Here is a 21,145-nt window from a genome sequence, read left to right on the forward strand (position 1 = left end):
CAACATCCAAAACTGCATTAAGACTCTTCCATTGTGTGTATGATTTAAAATGACAGGAACAACATCAAATGCAAATAAAGAAGGTCAACAGGTAAGAGCTGAACATGACGTCTCATAGAAGTAATACTTCGTCGTCCTGACTGCAGCAGGGAAGGTAATTTCACAACTGGGGAGCGAGGAGCAAGATGAGTCGAGGTTGGGTGGAGTGACGGACAGGCTGCTGCAGGAAAGAGAGAGCTATGATCCACGGTCCAGCGGCTGCTCTGTTAGTAGCTGCCTATCAATCCGATGCTCCTGATGGGGTGAAGAGGTTACCACAATCTTCTTCATGCATGTTTTTTTTTTTTGTCACAAAAGCCAAGTAAAGCGGAGACAGTAGCTGCAATAGTTAGAGGACATTTATTTTGAAGACTGTAAAATGATGGACTGCATTAGCTGTTGTTAACAAGTGTTCAGCTGTTTATATAAACCCATTCTAGACAACCTTAAAACACCAAGAGTAGTTTCGTAGCCGCCAGAAACCAAAGATACAAATGATCAAGTTATTAAACATCTTTTTTTTTTCTTCCTTCCTGAGAATCTTATCTGGAATGCAAATGAATACAAAATAATAAATTAAACTGGCAAAAAAAGAAAAGAAAAAGGAAACACTGAACACAAACCAGGACAATGAAAAGGTACAGACAATGGAGATTAGCATGGTAGATGACGTCACGTATTAGCTTATGGTTACTGTTGTCTGGGTGATTTGAACATGAGTGATGACGAACATGCACTCTGAGTAGCTGCTGGAGAATTGACCTATGGCTAAGTCTCGCCCTCAAACGCGATGAGCCAATCACAGTGTGTATAGCCACTCCCATACACTCGACATTCTCTACCTGGACATTCATTGAACTGCATTACAGAAAGTCAGTTTTGTTTGGTTTTATGAGCTTTTCGGAGATTTGAAGTTTAAAAATGGTCAAACGGTGTGCATGGGGTACATGCAACTCCGACACAAGGTATCCTGAGAGGCTGGGCGATGAGATGTAATTTTTACACTTTAAACCACAGAAAAGTGTCTCCTTTGGATAAAGTTGTGTGGTAACGTTAGACCACAACATCAACTTAACGTGAATAAGATTAATAAGGATGTCTACATCTGTTTTAAGGTAAGTCAACATCGTGTTTGAGGCAACATATTGTCACTTTGCTGGAAAGAAATATAAAGTTATCTTTAACATCTCTAGCTAACGTTAGCTAAAGTTAGTGTAACGTTAGCTACTAGCTACGTTGTTCATCATGTCAGCTTGTTTGCTGGGAGTTCATTAGCCTTTTTTGTTCTAGTTTTTGTACTTTGGTGATCGTACATCATTGTTAGCTGTTGTCCATGGGGCTCTAGTTAAGCTAACGTTAACTTCTGGAGCTTAGCTTCATTAATTTATCTGTAATCACAGAGATAACAAAGGTTGGCATACGTTATGCTGAATGATTCAATGTAAATACTGTAGCACCAAACTAATGGAGAGACACTCTTGGTAAAGATGGTAAAAAAGGCCGTTATCCTTTTCTCATATTCTGAGCCAAAAACCTTAACTTCAGTGGCACTTAAACTTGTTGTCTTTGATGGCAACGGCAACAAGATGCGGTTCACAAGCGTACACTGTGACCTGTAAATTTTGGCTTGTAATTTAAGCTTTTCATCGACCTTCTCAACAATAAAATGATGAATATATCCCTCCAATGCGTAGTTTAGGCCCTTTTGGTTACTTCTCAATGACATCTGATCGTTATGTCCCCAAAAATCATCAGTTGCCTCCTGTAAAATGCCGTGTACTGTGACACCTGCCATAGCGCCGGTCACTAAATGTTGATAGTTTGGGGAACTGTCCATCGGTCCGACAGCCCATTGGTCCGACCATATTAAACCCATTGTTCCGAAGTCTGTTCCGAAATCATCATGATGCCCTGTGGTTAAGGTCTGGTTAGGTTTAGGCACAAAAACCACTTGGTTAGAGTCAGGAAAAAATCATGGTGTGGGTTAAAATGAAAAAGAAAGTGACAAACACATAAGCTGTGAGCCTGCTCCGCCTCAACCCTTTCCCAGCTGACCCAGAGCCGGACGCGGCGCACCATCAAGGTAGAAATACACCCGCCGGGAGCTGTTCAGCACCACGGACAGTCGGACTAATGGGATGTCGGACCAATGGGCTGTCGGACCAATGACATGGACCCGATAGTTTGTCCGAGTGAGTGGATGGGGGCGTGGCTTAGCCATAGGTCAATTAGAAGTTAGTGTTAACGGGGGTCGGTAACACTTCACACGCTTTCATGGTAGTATTTTGAGAGGGGAAAACGAACCCTTGAACAGTAACACAATCCTGTTTGAAATGAAAGGAGCATTAGTATCCAGTTTTGTGACCGAATCCCTCATTTTGCTGCAGAATTTCAGGAAAAGTCACCTCAGAAAAAGTGCAGTATATTCGTACAGTTTTGTAATTCATCGCAGTAGAAACACTGGTATTTGGCAAGCTCAATCTTTTAAACTTTGGATTAAACAAACTAAATGTTTTTTAGTGTTTGACTCGCAACAAAATGACCTGTCCCTGTCCCAAAATAATAAATCTACGCTAAAATACACTGCTGGTTTGGTCAAACTCAATCATTCACACACACACTGTCGGAATTCTTTGAATTCATAATTGAGTGCCTGCCATCTAACCCTCATTTATACCTAATAAACAAAATGTTATAAACCAATAGTACAGTATAACAACTGACTCGCTTGCGGTCACAACTCCACCAGCCGTGCACGGAGGTTTACTGGATCTCTCAGCAAGGTTTGGCACTTACAACAGTCCTAGACAACTAATATACAAAAAAGGGTTTTGGTACTTTTCTTTATTTGTGAATACCATTTCCCATTCCAGCTTTTAGGACAGTAACCCTTTCATAAATCTCTTTCTTGGGCTATGTCTCTGGAGTCCTCTCTGACAGTAAACACCCCAGCGACCAACATTAAGAATATTTCCCAACACGTTTAGCTATCCACACCTTGCGCTAATCTCTCCTGGAGATTACAGCAATGACGTTTCTTTTTTTGTTTTTACATAAATGAACCCAAAAACAAGCTCAAATTAAAACAAAACTTGAGTCAAGCACATTAAGCTTAACGTTATTTCCCACTGTTCTTGGTCAATTTTTTTTTTTAAATAGAGCATTTTGTCCTTCCAATTACTCAACCCGACAGTCCTCAGTGCTGAGCACGTCATGATAGGAGTCTATCGCAGATGGAAAGCAGAGCCCGTAGAAAACACGAGCGTCAGGATCCACACACCCCTAAAACGCACCCCACTTTTCTTAGGAATGCTGAAAGATGGAGGAACAACGCTCCCCTTCTGCCCTCAGGCTGCCTCCAGCTATCTCCAGCCAATCAGCTTTTTTCTTGGCTATGCCCACTGTTCGTCAAACAGCCTTTTAAGGATGGACCAGCCAGCTGTTGGCATCCTCCAGGTCTGTGTCCAGCTCTTCATCTTCGTCCAGAGGCTCTGGGGTTCGGAGGGCCAGCTCTCGAAGGAAAGCGGGTGAGTGGGCGGGGGGCTGGGAGACGGACTTGAGACCAATTTTTTTCTTCATGAGGTGGAACTGGTCTCGGATGAAGTTGTAGAACTCGTACTCGTAGCGCATGCGGTGGTAGAGCACTTGCAGGGCCTCCAGGGTGGGTGTGTGTTTACGCACTGTGCCTGTCATGTTCCCCATCTTCTTATAGTCTGCAGAAAGAATCAAAGACCAAGACATCAGTTGCAGTTGTTTGATAGGAATACAACACGCAGCATTTTTAAGTCTCCCTAATCCAAAAAGTATGCATGTTCTCCCCATGTGTCAGTGTGGGTTTTCTGCAGGTACTCCAGCTTCCTCCCACAGTCCAAAGACATGCAGGTTAAATGGTGACTCTAAATTGTCCGTAGGTGTGAATGTGAGTGTGAATGGTTGTCTGTCTCTATGGGTCAGCCCTGTGATAGTTTGGTGACCTGTCCAGGGTGTACCCTGCCGTCTACTCGTCTAGCGTTAGCTGGGATAGGCTCCAGCCCCCCCGCGACCCCCAACAGGATAAGCAGTTACGAAAAATGAATGAACCAAGTATAAAGTCTGGAGCTGCTCCATAGACAGTGAATTGGGAAAGATGTTATAGATGACACTGATAGCATCCAGGGGAATGTTCTGAGTATAGACCGTATCACAGTGTTTGCTCACAATAACTTCCAGGCAGAAAATCCCAGTGTCATGAACATAAAATTAAATGGTGCAGAGCAAACGCCACCGCAATTAGTCAGTCTTTAGCGACCTAAAAAAAGGCCCACTTAAAAAATCTATATCAGTTTAAGTGTAAGTTATACTAAGAATATTTCTAGCTTGCAGTTAGACAGCCCTTTCCGTAAGGGAACTGAAGTGGTTATCTAAAACCCACCAGACTCCATTGACAAAAACATTAATTTAACTTTGCAGATCTCTGGAGTCTCTGGTCTACCGCTGCCTCCATCAGTAAGAGTGTGAGGTCGAACAGTAAAATAATCCAAATACAGCTTGCAAGTTTGAGACTTTTCTGATTGCTGGCTTTGACAGAGAGCAGCTCATGTTCACAAATACTGACTGAACTTTCTTAGGTCATGGAAATAACATACTGGAATTCCTAATTTAGGTGGTGTTGCCTGTTCAGAAAAACACCTCAGCCAAACAGCTGTAAATGTGATACTTCAACATAAAAAAGACAGTTTGGAAGTGCACCCACCAGGGCTCTTGTAGATGTTAAGCACTCCAGTAAAGTAATGAGGTAAGAGCCTCTCCAACAGGAGCAGAACGTCCTCCAGCTCCTCCAGGATACCCACGAGGAGGTAGTTCTCCAACACATTCTGTTTGGCCCTTTCCAAAGCCCATACTCCTGGCTCCCTGATGGAGAGGGACAAAAAATGAAGAGTAAGAGACAGATGAACAAAGATAGCAACAGAGCAGCCTTTAGCCCACACTAAAAGATTTTATAACAACAATAACAATAATGCATTTTGTTTATAGGTGCCTTTCAGAGCACTAAAGGAAACCTTACAAGACACGGTAAAAAAACACAGGCAACAATGTATCCATAGATCATAAAATCAAATATACTTTTATTGTTTAATATACAATAAAAGTTCATAAACTGTCTAGACAAAAATCCTAAATCATCATCAGTGCAAGTCTTAATATGTGCCTAGTCAAAGAGGATAAAACTGCATTAATCAATACGAGATGAAACCAAAGAATGAACGGGGATAGCAGCGCTCTGAGGTGATTTTTTTAGATCTTAAGAGATGTTACAAATGTGAGAGACTCCACACATAACAACAGTTTTGTTCCTGTTGTGTGTGGACAGCAATGATTTGACCAAAGCAGCAAATCACACGCTAAAAGATTCAAGCATTCATGAAAAAAAAGGAGTCCTCAGTCTCAAAACCCGAAACCTCTCGCAAATCTTGCAAATCTCTCCCGATCAAATGTGACTTTGGGAAAAACAAACATGCTGGACGATACACAGGAAAACTAGATGTTAGTTATTGCGGTACTCTTTACATAACATTCACAAAGAAAAATGGATGAAGTCACGGAGACGCCGTGAGCATGGACTGTACATGTAGTGCAAGCTGGAGGTGAGTAAATTTGAGTTGAAACCCATTTGATACTGCATTAAAACACCTTGAGACCTGCAGAACCACAGGCGATCCTTAGGTTTCCTTCCCACAACAGAATATTGAAACAAGAAATATTTGCTGTTTGAAACTGGTGTGGCCAGGGTGAACTTCGGAGCAGATCAGGTATGTGAGAAACACTCGTAATACACCTCACACCACAGGAAAATCTGGCAAGATGATCCTTAAAACCATATAAAAAAATTGGGGCTTTGCTGGCTGGTCTAGAGGAGAGGATCAGGCCTGAAATTGACTTGAATCTCATGTAGTGTGTACCTGTTATTTGACAAGTTTACCAAAATGCTTTTGTGTGCAACTTGACAGTCTGTAGGTACCTGCATTGAGGGTGCTGTCCACAGAAGTAGGGGATGATGTAGAAAACTCTGGGGTTGGAGCACTCTGGGTAATTCTCTAGAATGCACACATTGATATCCTGAAAGCAGACAAACACATGACAATCTTTAAATTTTACTCACTCCTTTATAGTTTTCATGCAGTGGATGAAGCTCAGACACAAGTGTAATGATTTATTTCTGCCACAAGAGGGAGCTCTTCACCAGCACTGCCGTGAACTCCCTGATAGTCATCATCTGAGAAGTGCTCTGCAAAACCACATCCTGAGCACCAAGATAAGCTCTGCCCCTTCACCTCAGCTGATCTCAGGAGCTGAGACGTCAATAAGAAGACATGTAGCTGTGTTAGCCTTGTGCTCACTTGAAAAATAAATGTATGGAATATAAAGATCATTACTACGATCTTGCTGCAGAAATCAGATGCAATGACAGCTTGTCTTTCAGCAGCGATCAAACAGGGATGAAGTGAAACATTTCATGTCTTATATGTGACAAAAAGTGATTATACTTGACCTTTAAAACACCCCTTGTCTCAATGTGGGAGCGATTAAACAATGAAAGGGGGGAAAAAAGCACAGAGGACAGATTAAAAACACACATGCAGGAGTGAAGCTGGCCAGCCACTCAGTGCTGTGGAACTCACAGTCAAATCCGTGTCAGGTGACGTAAGCCTTATGGATGGCAACAAGTCCCGAGAAACATAACACTCCACGAAGCATTACTCACACACACACACACACACACACACACACTCACACTCACACAGGCGCATGCAGATACACCACATGTGCTCAAACACACATACGGTAGCACCAGGCTACATGAGTGAGGTAAAAGTGTTGACAGACCTGCTGTATAAAAGGAAGGAGATCTAAAAGTGGACACAAATTGGAAGCGTAATGATTGCGTCAAAGCTTGATTTATACTCTGATAAGTCGGTAACGGCTGATTTGAAACAGAGCAATTTGTCAAAGCCAACACTGAGGCCAGCATGCTCCATCAGAGATTAGGTTGGGTCAGACAGGACCAGAGGCTCAGACTTTCCCAGAGGACACAGTCTGCTGTTGAGGGTGACGTGAGGTGTGTGTGGGGCCTGAGGATGAACACTTGGAACCAGGAAACTGAGCTGTCAGAAACACTTCACTGACAGGGGTGTAAACACGGATGAAGGCAAGAAACCGTGTGTATGAGCTTATATTGTGTGCTTTTAAAGGGACAGTTCACCCTGAAATCAAAAATACGTATTTTTCCTCGTAACTGTGGTGCTATTTATCAGTCTAGATCAGTCATACTTGCAGCACGCAGGCCAAATCTTGCCCACAATAGGGTGTTGGGTGGTTGGCCAACTATTTTCTAATTCAGATAGAAAATAAACTGATCAACACTGGGATTTCTTTTGTACTTTTAATGTAAATAAGGTGCAAAAGTACAAAATTAGCTTTTTTTGGGATTCCCTTAACCTTCCCCACATTTATGTATTTATGTACCAGCCCAAGCCTTCTGTCATTTTGCACGAGCGGTTGAGTATCCCTGATCTAGACTGTTTTGGCATGAGCTGCCCAGTGTTGGAGATATCGACTGTAAAGATGTCTGTCTTCTCTTGAATATAACAGAACTAGATGGCACTCTCCCATGTCATGTAGGGACTCTTTACACCGAACTACTCACCCCAACTGCATCACCGCACAGAAAGAAGCGTGCATTAGCTGATAGCTCATCTAGCATCACTGAGCTGACAGAGGAGGAAGCCATTAATGTTTACATCTCACACAGTCATAAGCACAAGCCTCTCGTCCAAGGATAAGATGCACACTTCCTTCTCTGCGGTGATATGGTTGGTGGGTGTAGTTCGGTGTAAAGAAAACAGTTCCTGTGTGAAACTGCTCACAACAAGATTATCTTGAGGAACTGGGTCATGATTTCTGGAAAGAGACGTTGCTGTTGAGTTTTTCAGATGGTTTTTTTTTGAGCACCACAAGCTGAGTGTAGACCCTTTTACTGTTAGTAAGCTGTATGACGTTTTTAGTGGGTGGGGCTTAGCTGGAGGCAAACAAATTCTTCACAAACATTAGCTAGCACTAGCTAGCAAGATTTGTTGGCTTGTTTTAGACAATGGAGCAAGATGATGTGAGTGGTGCATTCAGAAACACTCATACTGAGTGTCAGAGCGCACTCTGGAACAAACTGGACCATTTGTAAATTCAGAACGCTGTCTGAATGTACAGTTTGGTTATTCAGAGCACCAGTTTCTGGAAGTGGCAGAGTGCACTCTGGGCACTCTGTCTGGGGAGATGGAGCAGCAGAGCTCCAAGTAGAGTGAATGTGTGATTAACTTAACCGTTTGTTAACTCTTGCAGAAACATAACACTCCGTTTCTTCGACCAACAGGGCTCTCATTTTAGTGTAGAGCGTCAGACTGAATATGAGAACACACCATGTCAGGTCACTCACTCTCTGGAACCATGAGTGTTAATTGAGTGAGTAAACACTGACCAACGGGACCAGATTGGCCGACCCGTATGCTCTCACTCAGTGGATGGATGATGTCACAGGAAGCTTTGTGGTTGATTACTATGCCAATCTTACAAAGGAGGACGACACTTGAACGGTTTCCTCCAGTTTGTTTTGCTATTGAAGCTAACGTTAGCTAATGCGCTAAAAAGTTAACATTACGGAGAAATCCAATATTCGTCTTAATACCTCCACAACGTCTGATGAGGTGGTGAACCTGATATGAAGTGTACGCTGCACATGTGAGCATTTTAGATGATCGCCTCCGTCCAGTCCTTTTGTCTTATTACATTTAACCATAGTTGTCTTTGTTTTTGTTGACAGGCAGTGGTGGCTGGTATGTGATAGAGTGTAAGTTTTGAGTCATGACTCCTCCTATTCTGGCTCCCAGTAACACAACACGATGACATTTTAAGACTCCTGTGTAGCCTACAGCCCTGTGGTGGTGAGTCGTGTTTTGCCTCCAGCTAAGGAAATGACATCATTGTTACATCGGCCCTAAAAGGGTCTACACAAGAGAACATCTCTATGGCCGACATCTCCAACACTAGGCAAATCACAGCAAAACAATCTAGACTGATAAATAGCACCACAGGTAAGAAGAAAAATATTCTGATTTTGGGGTGAACTGTCCTTTTAAGACAATTAAATAAAGTCGCAGCCCTTGATCAGTTGTATTTAGCTGCATGTTTGTGATTGTATGAAGATTTTTTCATGCCATTTTTGCTCAACAGTATGAGACTGTTTACAGTAAACATGGATGGACTAATTGAAGTAGGCTTTTCTCAAGCTTCTAACAAGGTAGCCATAAGACAGTGAGAGAGTGCAAAGGCAGCCTATACACATAAGCTGGGATGACACAGGTTATGCACTTAATCAGTAATTTCTGCAGCTGAATTCTGTGGTGCAACTATGTCTGAGTCACCACACAGCGGCTGCAGGGTTTGTTTGATCTTTATAACTGAGCTCCACTGTGCACTGAGAACAGCACTTATTGATGACCGGTGAAGCAAACCACTGGAAAGCTCCTCAAAGAAACCACAACAGAACCCCAGAGGAACCTGTAGAAAACATTTCTGAATTGCGCTATTGTTAGAATACGGGTCGTGTCCGGACTTGTGAAGGATTGCCATGGTTTACTTTGATTCAGAATTTCAAGAATAATTTGTTGTCCTTTTTCGAGTTTCATTATTCAGAGAATGACAGTGTCAGTGCATCCAGTGTTATCAATCATGAGTGTATCTGCTTCCCACACACTGCAGTTTCCTGTCAGTGGTGAGTGTTACATTCTCTCAATAAATGAAGTCAAACTTTGTTGGTGAAAAGATGAATCGCATGTTGTGATTTCAAAAGAAAAGTTGATACATGAACTAACTTGAACTCAAATACAACACTGGACCCATGACAGCCTTTTTTTTAATAGCTTACTGGAAAAGCACCCGTGAAAATCAATATGAGCCGAAAAAGTGAGAAAAGTGAGAAAAGTCAGAGAAAGCCGGACAGGAAGTGACACGTATGATGCCATCCCTTGACACAGACAGCTCATTGCCAGGAAGTCCCCCCTCTGCTTTGCTCCGACACTTGATACAGGACCCTTATGCCTCAGCATTTAGGGAGACCTCTGGGAATCAAGCCACAACTCATCCACGCACAATCAAATACGCACACACACAGCCGACAGACAATACACACTCTCTTTGGAGGACCCATTAGTATTTCGAAGAGGGCTCCTGTGTGCACACTCGGGCTCATTGTTCCTATTCTCGGCGTGGATTAAGCCAACTGAGCAGTCACAGAAACTGTAGCAAAACAGGCCCTAATCTCTACGACGGCCTCCCGTCCCACTGAAAGGAATGTATGAATTAAATCAGGAGTAATTGATGATGTAAACCTTTCCCATGGGACAGTTTGTGGCAGTATTCATCAGGGAGCATGGGAGTGGTACACCTGGGTCAAATCACATTTAAACTTGCAATAACTAATTTAATTTGTTTTAAAGGGGAACTACGCCCATTTTTAAAATTTCATAAATGTTACTCCTATGGTCCAAGACAGTCCAAAAACATGACCAAACATGAACAACTCTCCCAAATCCAAAGGCCTTAGTGCTAACTCTAAAATTTGTTATGTCATAGGGTGTAAAGTCTGGAGCTGCTTTATAGACCAAGAATAGGAGACTGATTTTATGGACTCACAAACAGGTTTTTTTTCACACCCAAATGAGCTTTACTATATTGTTGTGTTGTCACATTGTGCTGCATTCACATGCTCCTTGGATGGTCCTATTTCCAGAGGGAAAGGGAAGTCGCTCTTCTGACTTTGGTGTGTTAATAAGCTTTGAGTTATAATGTGGAAAAAACATGGACACTACAAAAGGAAGTGTTGTGTTCTATTGCTGAGAGCATTTAAACAACACATTAGTAACAGTTCAAACCTTTATATTACAAAGAGATTTTGTCCCAGACTTAAACACCTTAAACAGGTGGTTCAACTGGTCCAGCCAGTGCTTTCACACCTGCCCTGTTTGGTTTGGCTCAATAGAACTCAAGTTCATTTGCCCCCTAAGTGTGGTTCATTTGGGCAGGTGTGAACACAGCAATCACACTCAGGTGCGCACCTAAAACAACCAGACCAAGACCTTCTTGAAGACGTGGTCTTGGTCTGGTTCCAATCGAACTCTGGTGCGGTTCATTTGAGGTTTGTCGATCTGAACCAACTGCAGTCACATGACACATTGTTTGGGTTAAACATGTGCATGTTACAGTCCTGGAGGATTATTAATAGGGATGCACCGAATATTCGGTAACCGAATATATTCGGCTGACTATTGCAAAAAAACACACATTCGGTATTCGGTGGAATAAGTTAAAAGCAAGGCCGAATAATAGCGGCGTGTTTTGATAACGCAATCAAACAGCGTGCCGTGACGGGCGGAGTAAAATGTCGGCAGTGTGGCGATCCGTCCGTCACGGCACTCTCATTTGCGACTAAAAATAGTTTTGAGCGAGCAAAATAGGCTTAAATCATTCAGCACTCTGTGCGAGCAGCTACAGATTTCAACCAGCAGCAGAAATGAAAGGCGAATCCCACCGATTGTGGGTTGAACGGGGGTCACAGACACAGACAGTAATATATTCCTGTCAAATATGGCGGCCATCGGCTTACCGGCGACGGAGAAGTCGGCTCCAATAATATCCTCTTCTTGGCGTCATGACTGCCCAGATGTACCTGAACAGCCGAGCCAGCCGAACACAGGTATGTGACGTGTCAGAGGAGAAACGAGCCGTTCATGGCCCACAAACCTCACCGCACTTTAGGGACTGTTCTTTACTTATGAAGGGACTTGTCAGGGGAGGAGGGTGGCTGGTTGATTCTTATTTTATTTATTTATTTTATTTTGATCCCCCCTATGTTCATCACTCATTGATGCTGTTTTTGAAGTATGAATAAGTCAATAAGTAATTTATTCCATTGAAATCATAATACATCATCATTGATGTATTATAGAAAAGTGATTTATCTTTTTATAAATGACAAAAGGCACATCTGCCTCATTTTCGCTGTGGTATCGTGATACTACTCAGAACCATGATATTTTCATTGGTATCGTACAGTGGGTCCCAATTTTGGTACCGTGACAACACTAATCTGGTGGGGGTTCATCTGCAAAAACTAATGAAAAACTAAGCAACGATATTCGGTATTTGGCCAAGCGTTTAATATTATTCGGCTTCGGCCACAAATTTTCATTTCGGTGCATCCCTAATTATTAATGTGCACCTCCTCCTGTACTGCCTTAATATGCACATTCAGCACATCTAATGCATCAAAACATTGTTTACTAGTTGGAGCTGCGTCTCGTTTTCAAACTGTATGGTTTGACTAAAATGAACAATGACAGCAATATAGTCCACGATGAGCAGCGCTAAAATCAACCTGTGCAGTTGTCCCTCCATTGTGACATTAGAAAGTGTCACATTTATCTTGCAAGTGTACTCTTCTTCAACGTTTGTTTACTTCCTGGGTTTTTCCTGCATGGAAATTCTGACCAATCAAGAGCAGCTTTCTTGTGGGAGGCATTTGATCTGGTCCTCTTGTAAATGCTGCTGTGAGAACACGAACCAACTCTAGGCAATTATACAACTTTTTAACAAAATAAGTCCCTGATTCGGACCAAAGCAAGACAACTCTAGGTCTGAAAGCAACCTCAGTCATTAGTTCAAGATCCACACAGTCTGCTATCACCAGCAGCCTGATAAAATATTTCTATCACTGTATTTTTTAGATTCTGGCTGTTTCACAGTATTTGTTTTATGACTGGGCCTTTATATAGGTTTATAGTCTCTTATTCTACTGTCAAGAGTACATAAAAGACCTATAAAAACATTTTAATGCCATCATATATATGTACTGAAGGCTTTGATTACTATAGGGGTTTTCTAGGCGCCATAAAATGACACAGTATATGATGGAAGTAGACTGCATTAAACAGATGCAGAAAGTAAACGATTTTTATTGCACAAACGGCATCATAGTAAAAACAGATCTTAAAAACAGATACGCCAAAAACTTTAACTTTTCTGGTTTCTGGTTTAGAGAGAGAGAGAGAGAGTGGCACATGTTCACAAATATTGTTTGGACTTTCCTAGGCCATGTAAAAAACATATTGGGGTTCATAATTTCGGTGGTGTTTCCCTTTAAAGTTCTGGTGTGTAGGATTTAGAGATATATTGGCTGAATGTGAATGTAATATAATAAGTATGTTCTCTTGAGTGTATAATCACCTGAAAATAAGAATCTGTGTTTTTTTTCTTTATGTTAGAATGAGTCATTTATATCTACATACTGAGCAGGTCTTCCTTTATAGAGTCTGCCATATTTCTGCAGTAACCCAGAACAGACAAGTTTCCAACCCAAGTCCCTATGGACTGAGCTACTGCCGCCCCTTTTCTTTTTATCAGAAAAAAAAGGTGAGCACACATTAGCAGGTGCTAGGCAAGCGTCCTCTTTTTGTCATGCTAAACAGAGTCAGGAAAACACTGATTTTTAATGTGAAACTGCTGTTTTTACTGCTTTAAATCACCAGGTCCATTCGTTTTAGAGAAGAGAAGGCATCTGCGGATAATTTGGCTCATAGTGAAAACCCACTGAACGTCTCAATCAGAAATAAGGTGAGCACACTTTAAGTTATCAGAGAAAAAAGGTGAGCTAGTGGCCTGTCCGCGACGTGCCAAACAGTGTTGGAGAAACACTGATAAATAAAGCTTAACTGCTTTATTCAGTGTTTTTTCCGGTTTAAATCCCGGGGTCCTGAAGAATTCTAACCAGGAGTTCATGCTTGTGCAATCCTCACTGCTGTACGCCACTTAATCCCCCTAAATCTTACACACTGAACCTTTAAGTCTTCAGCAGACAACACAGAAACGGTCACATAAGTTGCCAATCACAGAAACTGAAACAAAAATGTCAAAAAAAATCCCAAACTTGCTTGAACAACACCCGATGCTTGTGACCGGTAAGCCTCATGTGTCGGTTGCACCTCAGGCAATCATCCCTGTGACAGATACACCACCCTACTGTTTCTAATGTCAAGACAAGCCGGGGCAGGACTGATGTCAGTCAAGCCTCCCCCGTTATTTGTCTGAGAATGCGTATGTGTCATTGTAAATGTTGAGTTACCTGAGAGCAGATGATTTTTCACATGCCGTGGGACTCTCACCTGATCAGACCAGTATTTCTGAACTGTGGGAACCAACCTGTGTTCTTTGGGTTCAGAAGGGACACTGAATTACCTCATAGACAGAGTTCATGTGTTTGTATGAACAGAGGCATATGCACACTGTGGTGGAGCAGAGCCTAATTAATCACTCTCAACCGCTCCCTCTGTAGCTGTCATTTTTACACACGCATATAAATACAACCTTAACTCTGCACAGTGACTAAAATAATGTAATCAGATCAATCTGAGCTGTTTAATCAAAACCATCTTCATCCTAAATAAAAGATCATGAATGACAGTCCATGCTCAATCCCATGTGTGTACACTCTGCGTTCAAGTGTCCAGTGCATGCCTGTGGATAGTGTAGTGTATGTGTGTGTAAAAAGGGGTGTGGGGGACTGACGGAAAATCCAAGCCGACCACAGGAATGTCTCGGCAACACGTGCATCAGGTTTTCTCGGCCCCGGCAAGCAAACTGACAGTGTTCTTTCATTGACACCTCTCATATACACCCAGTGCAGGGCAGGCAGGGCTAATGCACACCAGGCAGGGGATATATCCACGACTAGTTCCAACTCCAAGTGTTGACATAGCAGGGCACTCACGCTGATATACATACAAATATTTGACATGCTATACCTGCGAGGACATTCTTCAAATCTGGAGCTCTCTACAGAACACACAGAAACTTAGAGCTTTATATGAAGTCTTATTTCAGATCCTGACATTGAATCAAATAACTCCTTGTGAGTGACACTGTTGCTGAGAATCAGTGCTGCAGTTTCACCATTTTCAGTTGCTGATTAGTCCTCTCCACCCCCCCTTGTAGACAGCTGCTCTCAACACACATGCTCACAGAAGCTGAAGGCCTGACTCTACCTAAAACATAAAATCCATTATTCAAGACATTTCAAAGCTACAGTTAGCAACTTTTATGAAGATAACCTAATGTCATATTTGCTGAAACTGTCTCTACATCCACAGAGTATTACATGAGACAGATTGTCTGTGAAAAAAATCATGTCCGTCCACCTCCTACTGTCTCTACTGGCATCTACTAGAATCTATCGCGGCACATAGGAACAACCATTCGAAGAGTCTCTGACGCAGCTGTCGATAATTGCTCGTGAACAACCGGCAATTTCCAAGGCTGAGAAATGAAGCCAATGCGGAAGTGCCAAAAACTGCAATTAATCAAATGGCCAATTGAGGCTGGTTCCAAAACAGCGTCCATCCCTATAGGCCACCAAGTTAGAATGTCCAACTACACTGCAGAAATAAACATATTTACAGCCTGGTAAACTCACCAGTTTACATTTTATTAAGGCTTAAAGTTAGGCATATTTAAAGGCGGGATGCTTTAGTGACAGGTTTCTGCAAGGTATTGCTGTAGTCTATGAGTCCCTCGCTTATCCACAGCTCCACACTCTCGTCCACATATAGTCAATCTGGCTGAAATAACCCAAGATGGCAACTGCTGAAACGCCAAACTCAAGGCCTCAAAACGGGAGTCCACAAACCAATAGGAAACAACACTGTAACTACGCAGATTACTGTACTGTACTGTAGCTACAATCTAATATCTCAAGACTTAGTTCTGTTGTCTGTTCCTAGCGCACAGACTGAGCTAGGAAAGAAAGCTCAATGTGCTCTGCTCCTCTCACTTAGAATAACCTTCAAAAAGATTTGAAACTATGTTAATTGGTCGCTCTGCCTGATTTTAGAGCTCTCTTAAGTACAAGGATAAATGAATCTGTTGTGTCTTGTCATTGTGTGTAGGTGTTCTAATATTTCTACATGTTACCATAGATCTTTGTGTTTTTATTGTGTGGTTGCTTGGCTGTAACTTTTTGCATGCTGCTGTCTAAGCCAGGTCTCCTTTGCTGATCTCAATGGGACTTACCTGGTTAAATAGATACAAAATAGACACACTGATCAAATATGAATCAAGATTCTGTATTTGCATTGCCTGTTTCTCACCTCAGATGTTTTCAGAAACATATTTTAGTGTACTGTTTAGCTGTAAAATGAGAGTTGGAAACAGTCAAGTGAAGCCCCACCCACCGGATGAACCAGATTTTTCATTTGACAGCTAAACAGTACACTAAAATATGTTTCTGAAATCATCTGAGGTGAGAAAAAGACAATGCCGTAACCGAATTTTAACTTATATTTGATCAGTCCTGCCTAGTTTGACAGTTTGACCACAGTTCACAAGCAGTGACTGACAGCTGCGTTAGAGACTCCTCTGCTTTGATTGGTTGTTTCTGCTCACTTATTGTAATATCATTATAAGCAATTTGAGGAGGCGATTATCTGTCTCGTGGATTATTGTGTGGATGTAGTGACAGTTTCAGCAAATATATTAAAAAGTTGTTTTTTTAAAGTTACCAACTGTAGCTTGGGAGGACTGAATATATACAGCTATCACACATCAGTCTGACTCTGTTGATTCCTAAACTTCTGCTTTGGCCTGTAATTGGTTTTTCAGCAAGGTTCAGCACTTTTTGCAGCGTATAGCACTCTACTGCAGCATTATACAGATGGTGGTGTGGCATATGCTTGCGGCCACTGTTTATAGATATGATTTAGCACATAACGGCAAGCTGTTTTGCTGATTAGGTGAGCTAGGATGTCGTGGCTATCGAGTACAGTCAGTACAAATAAACAATACCAACAGCAGCAATGTAAAGCGCAGTGAGTAAAGAAAGCACAGCAAAGCAAAACAGGATGATCTGAGAGACACGTTTGTGCCGATACAGTAACATGTTGGTATGCAGCAGAATCTCAGTTATCTCAGAGAGTGCCAGAGAAGGAGTGAATAAGTCATGGGGAAGAGGACAAGACTTAGAATACACTTTAGTGACTCAGGGCAAAACATTGCATACTGTAACTACTTTAACTCATCACACCCTGTTAAGAAGTTTTGGTCCACATGAATATAGTAGTATTAACACACACACACACACACACACACACACACACACACCCTTCCTGGTACTTCTATCTTTGTGAGGACCTTCATTGATATAATGCACTCTCTAGCTCCTTACCCTAACCTTAACCATCACAACTAAGTGCCTAACACCAACCCTTACCTAAACTTAAATCTAACCTGAAACCTAAAACCAAGTCTTAACCCTTAAACAGGCCTTTGAAAAAGTGAGGATCACCCAAAAAGTCCTCACTTTGCAAAAATGTCCTCACACTGTTGCTAAAATATGTTTTTTGGTCCTCATTATACATCATATACAAGTACACACACACACACACACACACATTCACACACAGGTATCCCAGTCTACAGCAACACAGCCTCCCCCTCTCCTCCAACTGTAGCAAGGGGCCCCCGTGGTCTGCATACTTTAATAACTCAACTCACATGGTCCAAAACTCCAGGGAAAGCAGTGCAATACTTAATTACACCCAGTCAGACTCAAGCCAGAATGACATTCAGTCCTCCTGCTCGCCTCTCGGTATGGCCGTTTGAGCTCTGACAGTACTGAGGACTGTGGCAGGAAGGACCAAGAGTGTATCTGTGTTTGGGATTGGATATTGATTTGTTATGAAATCTTGTAATGATCATAATTTTGACCTGTTTTTATAACCAAAATTTTCTGTCTTTTACCCACATGCTCACCTAACCAAAAATGTTGCTTTCTTCAATTGACACATAGCACCCATCACTTCACTGCTAACTGTATTTTGTGTCATGAGCTCAAACTGTATCTCAGCAGCTCCTCCAAAGTGGAAAAACTCACCCACAGATTAAAAAAACTAAAAATTGAAAATTAAAGTAAGGCTCCAAACAGCATGTACTGTATAATGTGAGATGCATTGCCTACAGTATGGCGCTATGGGGGTAAACAACTCTGCGAGGCAGATGTAGAATACCAAGTTTCTGATGTGGTTATACTAAATCAGGTCTCTAATTGGAATCATAATCAGATTTAAATATTGGGTTTAGCATCAGACTGCCGTGGCCTTACAATTTGCCTTCCTGCCTCCAGCAACACCACGTGTAAAACATCTTCAAAGGGAGCAAAGTGTGGTTTTGATATATTCCTGCACTGAAGAAATGTTCTGCTGCTTATATTTTAACATTTAGGAAGTTAATGTTTGTCTCACAATAACGACAAACAGAGGTCTTAAATTCAACAAACCCGTCATCTGACTGACACAGAAGATGGTTTTTATCACTTATTCAATGAGTGAATGAATGTAATAAAGAAAATCAATGTCAGTAGGATTACTTTCTTGTTACGATATTGAGTGGAAGATTATAGAGTGTGTTTATATAACATAGTTCAACAGTCAGTATCATTACCGTCTCTCTGTGCAAACACTCCTTGGCTCACATGCCTCCATAATTAGTGTACATAAAGCTCATACCAGAATAAGAAATGAGTATACAACATTTCACTTCATGTCTCAACTGAGCTTCAGGTTATGAAACCAGCTGGCCGGGAACCAAAACAGATACAGAGTCAAAGCACTTTTACTGGCAAGCTAGGGACTCAGTCATAAAGTAACTATGCAGCTCTCTCAAATACTGCAAACGCATTAGTATTTCAAACCATAAACATTCGTGGCATTGATTTAGCTAATGTCCATATGAGAGTAAATGGGCCTGTGGGCACTGGAACCAAGATGAAAGGCAGATAGAGGGGAAGAAGACTCAAAGATTCAGTTTTTGTTTGACTTTTAAATAATATTGTTAGAAAAGTTTTCTACAGTGGGCTTCTCTAGGGAGTGGGGCGACATCGTAATGTGGTACCCTCTGTAAAGCTAGTTAGATTAAAGGCACCGTATACTGTAATGGCTCCTAGTTAGAACATATAATTTGAGGATTTAGGGGAGAAGTTTTTAGAGAGGGACCTTGTCAGTTCTCTTCATCATAAATCTGACACAGTCAGTACGTTTACATGCACAGTTTAATTCCACTTTTAATCGGAATGAAAGGCCATTCCGATTAAAAGTGGTCATGTAAACGGTCATTCCGATTGAAAATTAAATCCGATTAAAGGGGGTGGTTTATTCCGTTTGTCATTCTGAATGAAAGAATTTTGTGTGAATGTATACACTCATTCCTCTTTAAATTCATTCCGGTCTTTCTGCGCATGCTCGTTTCCTTGCCCTTCTGATGCAATGACGTATATAGCGCGCATAGCAACGGGCTGCATAGCAACAGGCTGAGATAGAGCAGTCGGACTTGTTGCACTCACCGGTTCCATTCGCCACAGCACGGTCTTCTATCTCCCTTCTTCGACCTTCTACCTCCCTTCTCCTCCTCAACAGATGAAGCATTAGCAGAACAAGGTTGTTGTCGTACTGCTGCTTCAAGAATATAAGCAAAACACGCCCAAAAAACGCACTAAGAATGGCGTCGTCAAGCATCTTGTTATCCGGAGCGAGGACTACAGTGTTTTCTTCTGGTAAACGTAAACACGTAACATCCGCCCCACCTCCTATCCAATCAGAAACTTTCCCTGCCCCAAACCATGCGCAGACCTGAATAAAGGCGATTGAACGGATCTCCCATGTAAACCCTCATTCGGAATGAATATTTCTCATGTAAACTACCTGGAAAGACTTTAATTCCGAATGATTTCATTCAGATTTATTTCATTCCGAATGAGAAGCCGTCATGTAACCGTAGCCAATGTTATGGCCAAGGATGCACTGCTCAGAAACAGAATTGAAAAAGGTAGTTAATCCATCCATCCATCTATACGTTTTCATCCCCTTACCCAGGGCCGGGTCGAAGAGGCAGCAGGCCAAGCAAAGCACCCCAGACATTCCTCTCCCCAGCAATGCTTTCCAGCTCCTCCTGAGGGACCCCAACGTGTTCTCAGGCCAGATGAGATATGTAATCCCTCCAGCCTGTTCTGGGTCTGCCCCAGGGCCTCCTACCAGTGGGACATGCCTGGAACACTTCTAACAGGAGGCGCCCCGAAGGCATCCCGATCAGATGCCGGAACCACCTCAACTGACCCCTTTTGATGCAAAGGAGCAGCAGCTGTACTCCGAGAATTGTCACCTTAACGGGGTGGAGGGGTTTGTGTGTCCATGAGAACCTGGGAGCTGTGTTGTCCGAGGCTAACAGACCCCAGTAGGCAAAGTGGTCCCAGGGGAGGGGCCAGACTAAGAGTAATTCAAGAAGACCTTGATGAAACTGCATATTCGGACTTTGGGTATGGGGACCCCGGGCCGCCCCCTGGAGTCAGACCTGGGGTGGGGGGCTCACCAGCGAGTGTCTGGTGGACGGGTCTTGGGCCATACAAACAGGCAAACGGGAAATACAGAACATAATCTTGAAATATATTCGTCTATTTTGACTTTGGTCCAATCAGACAGGCAATACCATACAAAAATGTGAGCGATACAAAAATGCAGGCGTACAGCCTGTCGTTCAAGCAAAAGCCCGAGAGCAAGCGAGACACTGGCTGAGGAGGGACATCTAGACACTGGTTAGATGGAGGGAAGTGTACCACAGTTCATTTTCACATACTACCCACGCTATTCGATACGAAGCTATGTGAAAATCAGCAAAGTTTCCCTTTAATGTTAATCGTTAGCAGCCAGTGGTCGGAGCTAACAGCTAACGGAGCTTGCACTGAGTTACATTATGGCGCGATAGAGCTCTACTCAGTAAAAATGACAACTGGGCAAAGGTAAATTATAACGTTATCATCATGTTTTCAAAGATAGTCTTGTAAAATTTCGTTTTTGGCAAGAAATTTGCTGTAGATTATTAGAGAGGAAATTATAATATATTATGTATGGTATATAATGGCTTTTTAATCTTTTAAAAGAAATATGATTTTCACGTTTGTGTTCAGGTTATTAAAGGTTGTTTC

General features: G+C 42.2%; 1 protein-coding gene and 1 long non-coding RNA gene across 3 annotated transcripts in view; one reads left to right on the forward strand and one right to left on the reverse strand.

Moving 5' to 3' along the window:
* Positions 1–380: 380 nt before the first annotated feature.
* usta (uronyl 2-sulfotransferase a) overlaps positions 381–21,145 on the reverse strand; it is a 93,461-nt gene continuing 72,696 nt past the window's right edge. For both annotated transcript variants that reach the window (XM_049589412.1, XM_049589413.1), the window contains exons 6-8: positions 6,038–6,135; positions 4,772–4,929; positions 381–3,752 (exon numbers count right to left, since the gene is read on the reverse strand). In XM_049589412.1, the coding sequence (XP_049445369.1) occupies positions 3,460–3,752; positions 4,772–4,929; positions 6,038–6,135 (549 nt within the window). In that variant the 3' untranslated portion in view covers positions 381–3,459. The remainder of the gene's footprint in view (positions 3,753–4,771; positions 4,930–6,037; positions 6,136–21,145) is intronic.
* On the forward strand, positions 13,340–20,376 carry LOC125896676 (uncharacterized). Its single transcript, XR_007450312.1, has 3 exons — positions 13,340–13,536; positions 13,653–13,737; positions 20,040–20,376. It is a non-coding gene; the product is annotated as an uncharacterized LOC125896676 (long non-coding RNA).

The sequence above is a fragment of the Epinephelus fuscoguttatus genome, linkage group LG11 (genome assembly GCF_011397635.1).
Source record: "Epinephelus fuscoguttatus linkage group LG11, E.fuscoguttatus.final_Chr_v1".
Taxonomy (NCBI): Eukaryota; Metazoa; Chordata; class Actinopteri; order Perciformes; family Serranidae; genus Epinephelus; species Epinephelus fuscoguttatus.